At 42.3% G+C, this 10,794-nt stretch overlaps 1 protein-coding gene across 2 annotated transcripts in view; it reads right to left on the bottom strand.

Moving 5' to 3' along the window:
- Positions 1-10,794, bottom strand: part of SGCD (sarcoglycan delta) — an 818,344-nt gene that overhangs the window by 119,838 nt on the left and 687,712 nt on the right. For both annotated transcript variants that reach the window (XM_015585199.2, XM_006906453.2), the window contains 2 exons: positions 10,489-10,576; positions 4,403-4,522 (listed from right to left, as the gene is read on the bottom strand). In XM_015585199.2, coding sequence (XP_015440685.1) covers positions 4,403-4,522; positions 10,489-10,576 — 208 coding nt within the window. The remainder of the gene's footprint in view (positions 1-4,402; positions 4,523-10,488; positions 10,577-10,794) is intronic.

Genomic DNA, 10,794 nt, shown 5'->3' with positions numbered 1-10,794 from the left:
ATGATGTCTCTCAGCCCAGGAGTTAAACTACTACATCCAAGAGGCATTTCATAATTGGGGTTATTCCTTCTGATATTCTACTGCTCATTCCCACTCAACTATCAACTAAAATAATGGATTTATTTGTATATGTTTCTTATTATAATCATTCCTTCTTACTTCCATTCTTTATTTTGTTCCTCTCTGTTTTATACATGTGGAAACTAAAGTGTAGAGAGATAAACAGACTTGGAGAGGGTCACTTAGATCCTAAATCATTGATCAAGTACTCAAACCCAGGTATGTTAGACTCCACCATGAAATATGCATCCTGATTCAAAAATCTGAGAGCTTGTGCAGTCTGACAACTCAAAAAGACGAACTTCTTATTAATCTGAAAATGAAATTGCCTAAATTTCCACACCATATGGCTGAATCCCAGCTGACAGGAAGCTCACATCTGCAACTCACAAGGCTCATTTCACTGAGTAGGCTGATGCGAGATTTGTGGGGTGGTCATTTCCTAATCTTCTCAGCACTAGTAGCAGCCGTGGTCTTTATTATGATGCTTTCTTTCTCCATTTTTACACAGAGAACAAATGCTCCTAATGATGGAGAGACAGATTTTATCCTAAATCGTTCTCTAAGTGACACATCACAAGCATAAGCAACAACAACAGAAATACCCACCTGTCTTGAAGTGACTAAGAACTACAGTAACTCTTCAGCCCTTAGTCTACATAGCGGTGGGTGGGGGAGGTTCTTAATTGATACCACCACAGCGTTTGTACACTAAGATTCAACTGAAGTGTTTGGACATCTAAAATTACCCTGTGTCTTGGCAAAGTCAGATTTTAAAGCAGTGAGTTTCATGAAGCACTAAGAAACTAATGGGAAGTGCCAAGCACCATTTGTACAAACACCATTTGTATAAAAGGATCTTGGCATGAGATACCACCATTTTTCCCCCTGGGCAATTATATTAGAGCTGGTAGAGCAAAGTACTCTTAAACAAGAGAATAGCCTGAAGAGTGTGTGAGTGTGTGAGTGAGTGTGTGTGTGTGTGTGTGTTTATAAAACCCTCAAACCTAGAGCTAACATGGAAGGTGCCATTTCAACAAATAATAGGTAAAAAACATTAATTGTGAGAGTTGGAAAAGGGTCTCAGAACAATATATTCACACATAATTAAGTGCATTGAGGCTGGAGTCCACGGGCAAGGTTTTAAACATTGGTTCATCCACTTACTAGAGCTTGATCTTGGGCAAGCTTCTTTACTTTTACAAGCCTTAGTTTACTCAACTGAAAATGGGACAAATTTGAGGAGGCAGCAAATTATAATGCTTTAAAGTAAAGCAGTCTGCAGTCAAAATACTTAGCTGGGAATTCGGGCTCTCACCTTTTGCTATGGCTTAGGTCTGTCATCTGTAAAACGGGGATGATAACAATGGTGCTCACCTTACAAGGTATTGCGGATGTGTAAATGTAATAATGACTATATAGCATGGTGCCTAGATCATGGCAAGTGGTCAGCAGACTTTATTTTTTTAAAGACTATCTTAAAGGGTTTTAAAAATAAGCACTAAGGGACATAGAGGGGGAAAGGAAAGGATGGAATTACAGCTGTAACTCCAGTCTCTGATCTTTGTCTCTCCAAAGTCCCACTCGCAACTCAGAGCAGTTCTGGTCTTTAATGTATTTTATTTATTGGGATTCATTATAAAATTTTTATTTTTAAAAGTGTATTTTTTTCTGAATTCAGAAAATTTGTTTGAAAACTTCTGCTCTAGACAGTTCCTGCGTTATAGATAGGAAAAAGCAAGGCCCTGATAGACAAAGGGTGTTTATTGTTCTAGCTCATGTCACAGGGGGGCATCTGGCCAGGGGTTAGATGCCCCTGGCTCTCCGCCTCTGCATCCTGACTTCTCACTTACACGGAGCAGCCTTGAGACGGTCACTTTCATTGTCTGACTCTGCTAAGCCTGATGCCGGTAGAGGTGATGCCCAAGTTTTGAGACTGAAAGAGGGGAGCATAATGGTGTCAGTAACAGTGATAGAAACGGGAAGTCAGGGACAAATACAGGAGGGAGAGTAGAGGGATGATGGAGAGAAGAGAGAGATAGGGAGGGAGAGAGAGAAGTTGATTGCCTAGGGGCGGAGGTGAGGACCAGGAAGAGGACAGCAGTAAAGAAGAAAGAAGGTGCCTAGTGAAACTAATAATACAGAGAATGAACAGTAATTCCCAGCTAGCACTTACTGAACGCTTACCATTTACTAGTCAGCTTACTAACCACTTCACATAGATTATTTCGTTCAATCCTTCCAAGAATTTTGGAGGGTAGATATTTCTATTACCCCAATTTATAGATTAAAAAAAAAACACAGGCACAGAGAAGTTAGATAATTTGCTTAAGGGCACATAGGTTATAAAGGATAAAGATGGGATAAAATCATAATAAATTACTTTCTTAGCTTTTAATCACTATATTAAATCACTATATTTCAGTGACTCTTAGGGAGCATTAGAAGGAAAAGTAGTATTAGTATTATTAACAGTAGAAAGAGCATGGGTATTAACAGCAGCAGCAGCTACCATTAACAGAGTACTATTCTGTACTAGGCATTGTGATAAGTACATAAATATGATCTCATTTAATCCTAGGGACAACTTGAGATGGTAGATGTTCATACTCCACTTGAGCAGAAAACTGGCTCAGCGATGTTGGTAACTTGTCTAAAGTCACACAGCTAACAGTTGACAAAGCAGGGAATAAGAGCCAGGTCAGCTCCAGCATCAGAACTCTTAAACTGCCATGCTAGACCGTTTCAGCATGCAGCCATTGAACACTTATTTGCTGTGTTCTAAGATTCGATGATTCCAACAGTGAGACCTCAGACATTCCAGCAAATGTTTTTACGAACAAATTCTTGGGCCCTGCCGCGAGAGCTTCTAATTTAGTAAGTCGTGCCTGGATCTATGAATGTAAACTTAAAGTAGTTCCCGAGGTTTCTTTTTTTTTTCTTCTCATAAAACTAAATTTATTCAATAACCTAGTAAAATTTTTGATTGTAAGTATCCAACAGAACAAAAAAAGACAGAACAGATTTGTAGGTTTCTGACATATTAATACAAAGTACGTCTTGCAGGCAAGGAGAGGTTAAAGGGGAAAAGAAAATTGTGGTTGAGGTCTAGTAATAAATGTATACAGAAATAGAGATGATCCTATTATAGTGTAATCTACCACGGATGCTATAGCCAAATGTACCAAAACTAAATAAATAAATAAAGGAACCATTTCAAAATAACTTAGGAGGAAGATAATAACGGCCGAGACTCATGTGACAGACCCCAAAGGCTGAGGGAGAGCCGACCCCACTCGCTGTGTGGTCTGTGCACATGGTGGTTTGCAGTTTTTTCCAAAAGAAAGAAATATAAAAATTTAAGTTTAGATTAAGAACTATAAAACTATAAGATGCCCAAAGTGTGGCTCACTCCTTGCTGTTACAAAAGAAAGAAATATAAAAATTTAAGTTTAGACTAAGAACTATAAAACTATAAGATGCCCCAAAGTGTGGCTCACTCCTTACTGTTCTTTGTACTATCCAATTTTTTAAATCCAGTTAAAAAAATAAGCACTGAGTCATGTGATTATGTAAGGTAGGCAAATGATCCTCCTTCATTATGAAAAACCTGAACTGGCAATATAGTTTTCCTGAACTTTTGGAAAAGAGGCAGTGAGAGTATTTTGATTTGGGTTCAAGTAAGCGGCGTTCAATGAAGCATTTAGAATCGAAAGGTTCCACGTTCAGGACTTACTATCTAACATCTCAATATTCACAAAGCCTGACTAAAAGAAGCCAAACCAAAGCCAACCTACTCAGCATTACCTCTTTTCTTTTAGTAGAATTTTAACATAGAGTGTGGGGGGAGGTGGGAACCAAAAAAACCCAACAAACCCTAATAGGTTAAAACAAGTCAAACAACTATTCTACACAGATAAAACCTTCCAAAAGGTCAACCAGAGTAATCCTGAGCTAAAAGTGAATTGTGCAGATTTTCAGTGAAGTCACCAGTCACGTGATACAAACAGAGGTGATTCTTAATTTACAATCAGGTTCGGTAACCACTGTGGCATGTATACGGGTCTTGGCTGCTTCCCGCAGGACTGCCAGTTATGAGGATGATGAGAATTCTATTACACTTCTGGGCAAGAACACAATCCCACCCAAAGCTTGCTGTTGGCAGATGTGCCACAAAGACTTCATGACTTGAGAAAGTTTTGCCAAGAACCAGGCTCCAGAAAAAGGGTTCAACTGCCTTGTTTTAAAAGAATCTTGTAATTGGCCTAAATCACTCTTCTAAACACCATTTCATGTTTCCTACCAAATGTACAGACCGATTAAATGATTAAAGTTTCCTTACCTAAAACTCGTAATCTCTCAGCTCCTACTACCACTTCATTGTTATCTGCAGAAAAGAGCAATTTTCCAGACACTGTCTTTACTTCAAACTTTTGGCCATAAGCTTCTACGGCTTTTGGACCTAGGGGAGAGAGAGAGAGAGTGAATACATTAGTCTTGTTGCATTTAATTATGAAGAGCTTTTCATAGAGCGCATACATCTGACAAGATTGTACTGGACTTTAATGTATGTGGATTGGTTTTCAGAAGCCAACTGTGAAAATCAGTCTCATGACTTGAGCCATGTCTTGTCAATTACTTTTAATCATATGCTCTCAGGCTATGATTTTAAAGCCCATCATGTCCTTCTTCCAAACTAATGCTTGAATAAGATTTCCCTCAGTTAACCACCAAATCACTGTCAAATACTTATAGACTGTGGGTTGAATGTATCAAGGCATGGAAGGCTCACCACCTCTTGAAGCAACCAGCATATCTTTGGCCTTTAAATTAGCTGAAATCTGTCTCACTCTGTACCTTTGACCCACTGGCTGCATTTGACGTCAGACAAAAGTCTATTTCCACAGTAAATAGATCATCTCTCGGCAGAAAATACTATAATATCTTGCAATTACTTGCTTAGGAAGTTATTGAATCTTTTATGTAGAATTTCATTCTGTAAAAAATGAATTTTAGAGGATTTATCATATGACAACAGATAGTATTCTTGAAGGTGGACCTATAACGGCATAAAGAAGAAAAGGCTCCTGATCCCATAGCACCTTATCTTCTGATAGAGACGGACAGATATAAGTTTAAACACTTATTAATAAGTAAATAAGTAAAAAACTACAGAGAGTTTTGGGTACTATGGAAAAAAATAAAACATGTTAATGTGTTAGAATTCCTAAAAAAGGAAGGAGACACCTCAGTCTATCTGGGCTGGAGCTACCTAAGGACATGAAGTGCATCGGAACAACCTGGGAGCATTGCCATCCTCACGGAACCTGGCTCAGATCAAAAGGGATTTATCTTTTGGTCTGGAGAGTTATATAGAAAAACATTTTGAGGTAGGAGTCCAGAAATCTTCTATTAACCAAAACTTCCCAGGAGATTCTAACATAGGACTTTTGTTTTCCTCTAGTTATTTTTCAAGACAGTGTTACTTATGAATAAAAGGTAGTGATGAAAAGGTCCAAAAATGCCTTCCAGGCATAAGGCACCAGGGACACTCCTATAGTTGAACAACTTGGGGTGAGCACTCAGTGCCGTGAGGGAGAACACACGCCATGGGGAACCGCATGAGAAACCTTGGTGACAAAGAAGGACTTATTGTAGTATTTGGCCTTCTCTTAGGTTATTTTTGGCAGGGTTTAAGGAATCAAAGCTTTGCTGTGGATTAGATGCTATCAGGAAGTGGGAGTAATTTTATAAATGGTATCTTAATAAATCTTTTCTAAAAGTAGGGAAGACCAGAGCAATGCTAAATTGTAATGAATAGAAAAACAACAGTCATGTTAGCTAGGATAGAGGGACATTTGGTCATTTTTGTGGTTTGGATAAGTGTTTTCATTTTTGTCTGTGTTCTGACATGATCAGAACTGTCTTTGTTTTTGTCTTTATCCTTCATGGCTGCCAAGTGGCCTTGTCTGGTGCTGATGTTCTGTGAAATTATTTATGGTTAAATAGGAGAACACCGATGACTGGCTGATAACGCCTGGCTAGAACCTGATGTCTGGTTCCTTTTTTGTCAAGGCTATCAGTCTAAGAATCGGAAGACAAGAATTATGTTCCAACGCTCTCATTTTCTGGTAATCATTTTAGGCAAATCATTTGATCTTTCTGAGCCTCATTTTCTGCATCCATAAAATTGTACTATCACCACTTATTCTATCTACCCTGCAGAAAGGTTAAAATGATCAAATTATACTGTGTTTATAAAAAGAACTTTGTAGGAAGGTAAGTGCTGTGAAATGTAGGGGATTGCTCTCGTGATCATCATCGTCATTGTGATCATGACCATCACCATTTTCCTAATGCAGTGGTCACAACACATTGAAAAGAGTTAATAATGAATGCCTTAGTACACTTATCATGTCGATTTGGCTGACCCGATCTCTTGCCAGACGTCCATACTAGCCCTCTGACAAAAATAAGGACATTGAAAAGGCTCCTTGATGACTGAAATAGCAGACAGCACAGACTTTCCAAATGGCACGGGACCTGGACATTATCTTTTCTGACTGCCTTCATGCTGTAGGGGAGAAGAGCAAGTGGCAGCAAGCTCAAGGGCTCTCTCGTGGTCACCAAGTGAGCTTATAGCAGATCTGGATCTGGAACTGAGCTCTCATAATTGGTCCATGGAAAAGGGATGTTTATTTGTCTAGGAAGGAGAAGGGGCTGAGCCAACGCCCGAGGAGCAGCCAGAAAAGGAGCTTTTGGAGGATGAGGACAAGCAGAAAGCTGGAGACAAGGACCAGAGAGTGAGCCCGAAAGAACAGTGATGTGCGTGGGGGCTTCAGATTGGATGCCCTGGAAGGGCTGAGATGTGGTCGCTTTCTTGGTGACACCAAAAACTTCAGGGAAGTCTGTCATATTGTCAATATTTTGGTTTGTAACCCGTTTTCTTAGGGGGAAGACTGAAGATCAGGAGCTAAAGAAGTGCTAGTGAATGAATAAATGGTCATAGGTGAGCACAGTTTGCCTACTCTGGATCCAGTCAGATGGCAAAGTAGTGGCAAGATGAGGACACAAACACTTGGGTTTGCCTCCGTGGACTTAGGCAATAACGTGAGACATGGCCCCTGAGGAGGCGAGAACACCTACCTGCCTATGTCTAAACTGTATTTACTATGAACTTGAGAACGGTACATGAGACATACGGGAGAGCGTGTTGAAGAGACGGCAGTAATTGGAGAACACAAAACGCAATTAATTGCTTTTCAGAGCTTCTCAGAATACAAAATGGAATTTACTGAGGGCCAGAACCAGTTGGGTGTATAGAGCTCAGTAACTGGTAGTTTTAGGTAAAATCCCACAGAGCGACTGTTGGTACAGAAGGCTTGTGCTTTTGTTGATTTTACCTGGGACTGCCAAACCTCCTTGGACACTGTAAAATCTCAAAACAAACAAACAAACAAACAAACAAATTCTAGAAAGAAATACAAGTAGAATTGGAGACGGCTTGGAGGTTCCTTGGCAGAGCCATTGTTCCTCTCTAGGATGAAAAAAAAGAAAATCACTGTTCGTAGCTCTAAGCTGGTCTTCAGTTATTGCCACTCTGTGCATGGTAGCCTGTGTGTGAAGTGCCTTCTTCATTAGTCTCCCAAACAAGGGGGACACCTGGAATCTATCAGGAAGCAGCAGGGGCCAGTTATGCCACTGTCACCAGCTGGGGAGCTGAAAGGCCCGGGGGCCATCCAGCCTGGTTTCCTTCCCCGACTCCCTTGATGCTGGGCCCTTCGCCCACTCTGGTGAGATGCTGTGGAAGACTCCCCCCATTTCACTTCTCGCAGGTCAGGGGTTTCCTGTTCCGACCCACTACTGAGGATACACCAAAACGGCAGCAGCATGAGTCACGCGCGCATTTGTGGTCTAGCCTGGGGACTCAACTATCACTTAAAACAGGGGTCCTGACCCCCCAGGCCTCCGAAGGGTACTGGTCTGTGGCCTGTTAGGAACTGGGTCGCACAGTAGGAGGTGAGTGGCAAGAGAGCGAGAGAGGCATCATCTGTATCTGCAGCCGCTCCCCAGCGCTAGCATCACCGCCTCAGCTCCAGCTCAGATCATCAGGCATTAGACTCTCATAGGAGCACCTCTCCCTGGTGCCAAAAAGGTTGGGGACCGCTGGTTTAAAACTCTGTTTCATGTGACAAGATTACCCGAATTGCTAACATTGGGATTTCTTCTGGGCTTCTGAGACATTCTGTAGTTAAGCAGAATTCCTGAACCCTCTGTCTGGATTGCCTCAGTAAACCTGGCCTCCTGGACGACAGGAGTCATTTGCTCTGGGGTAAGTACAGCACCAGGTATAACGGGCCATAGAAGAAATTCTCCGGGCACTGCTCTGTGCTGTCCATGGTGTGCGTAAGTGTAAGCGGAGAACCCTGAGGGGAAACTACAGGGGTAGGGGATGTTCATAGGAGCGCTGAGGATTTTATTTTGAACATATCCATCCTCTCTAGAAACCTTGAAAGGCTCCTGCCAGCTGGTGTTCGAATGGCTTTTGGTTCGCCTCGTTCTAATATTAGCTGTGTCATGCTTTGCTTTAAGGGTTAGGGATGGGAGTGTTAGCTCTCAAGAGGGCCTGACTTGGGCAGGGGAGACAGAAAAACAGAAGACAGGGAAGGAGGGAGGGAAGAGAAAGGAGAGACTGGAAGAGGGGAAGGAGAGAGAGAATGGGGAGAGACGAGGAGGAAGAAGGAAGGGCCGGAGAGAAAGAGCAGCGGGAAGGGGAGAAAAGGGAGAGAGGGGGGAGGAGGGGAAGGACAGAGAAGGGGTGCATGGGGGAGGAGAGTGGGAGGGAGAGGAAGGTAGAAAAGGAGGGATAAGGAGAACCGGAAGGGAAAAGAGAGGGCAACAGGGGAGAGGAATTAAGGGGAGAAAAAGAGGGGAGTTAGGGGGAGAAAAGGGAGAGGAGGAGGCGGGGATGGAGAGGGGAGACGGGAGAAGGAAGGGGAGAGAGAGACTGAACCACCGACTCTTTTGCTGAGTAACAGTCCGTTGGACAGTTCCAGCTTTATCAAAACAAAATCTCAAGTAAACTAAATCTCCCACTGCAAATAAATGGCAAATGATCAACAGGCTAAATAAGTTCGTTTTGGATACGGAAATCCGGGAGCTGCAGGTTGGATTTATGTCCCTCCTGGAGGCAATTTTCACACATGCCGCTTAAATCACTGCTTACCGAAGCCGTTTATTTAATTATTTAGCATGGTGACTGTGGGCCAGATGTTCTATAAGCACGGCCGACAACCCGGTCGCCTGCTAGAACAACATGTTTATGGATTACGGGCTCTGCTGTGCCACAGCCACACTTCCTTCCACCCGCCTTCTCCCCCGGTAGACGGTCCCAGCCTCCCACTGGCTGTGGATGCAGATGTCCACACGCAGCGCTCCTGCGGGCGCACAGTGAGGCTCCTTCCCCGGCAAGACTCTGGGCACAAAGGCGCCTGGTCCCCATGGCGTGTGCATCGGTGGGGCTCCAGATGTTTTAGTCAGAGTAACGTTTCAGGGCACTTGGGCAATTAGCTTCGCAAAAGGTCCATCTGTATACTTTCCTTTCAGCCCTGAAGCCAAACAAATGGCATTTCCTGTCTGGAAGTATAACAATGCCATTCGAACACACACCCCTTTTCCTTTCCACTGTGGGGTGCATAATGGCACCTGTTTCCCCACTGCTCATAACCTGCAGAAGAGGCATTGGTCATACCACTTAACACGTTACCACAGCCATGAGGCCCCTGTTTATCATTGTAAGCGGTACTGTGAGTAATCAAGCCTTGTTTAAATTTCAGGAAGTTGCAGCTTAAAACCCAGTGGGTGCTTTCCACATCTGTGAGGAGCAGATCTGCTATATTAAAAGAAACCATACAAACATATTCAGAGGGGGTACATCTGCATCTCACAATTGAGTTAGGTTCAAAGTTACCACGCAAAGCAAATATGGCTTGGATTCAAAGCCATATTTGGATTCAAAAAATCTCTTTTACACCCCATAAAGTATGGTGTGCATGACTTTGTGTATACTGTGCTCTCTCAATTAATCCAACACAGTCAGCTTTTCCTCCAGCGTTGGAGCAGAGAGCTCGTCTGTGGTTGAGCACCAGCTGAAGCAGCTGGCTTGTGTTTAGGGGCAATGCTACATGAAAAATAGTTTATTTTCCCCTAAACAAATATCATTGGATTTGCATAAGTTAAATGTGTGTATGTGATGAGACTCTACCCTTTGGTAGAATCATAGAACATATGCTACCTTCTCTTTCTCTGACACACTGTAAAACTTGTTTGCAGACATTTCTTCAGTTTACATGGTGTTTCGAGTTTTGGTTCGACATTTTCTGAGTGCTTAGCGTGGGCCAGTCACTACCAAGTTCTTTTTTCTCTTACCTGTTATCAGCTGAGTTAGCACTTTAGTCTGGTCATTGAGAATGTTCACTGTCACATTTCTGGCTGATTTGAAGTACAGGGCATTACCCTATAACAAGAAAATAAGAAAAACACATGAAAATGGCAGATTTCTAACCGAAAAACTAAAATCCTAACTCTTCAAGGAGCTGAACTGGTTTTAGCCAAGTCCAATCGGCATGTCTTTATTTGAAAACTTTAAGTGTTTAAGGATCCCCACATGCATGATAATTAACTAGCATTCATCTCAAATGGATTTCCTCCGCAGGAGAGACACTGACACACATT

The sequence above is a fragment of the Pteropus alecto genome, unplaced genomic scaffold (genome assembly GCF_000325575.1).
Source record: "Pteropus alecto unplaced genomic scaffold, ASM32557v1 scaffold40, whole genome shotgun sequence".
Lineage (NCBI taxonomy): Eukaryota > Metazoa > Chordata > Mammalia > Chiroptera > Pteropodidae > Pteropus > Pteropus alecto.
Note: the sequence above shows the minus strand (reverse complement) of the source record. Positions and strands in the feature narration are given on the sequence as shown.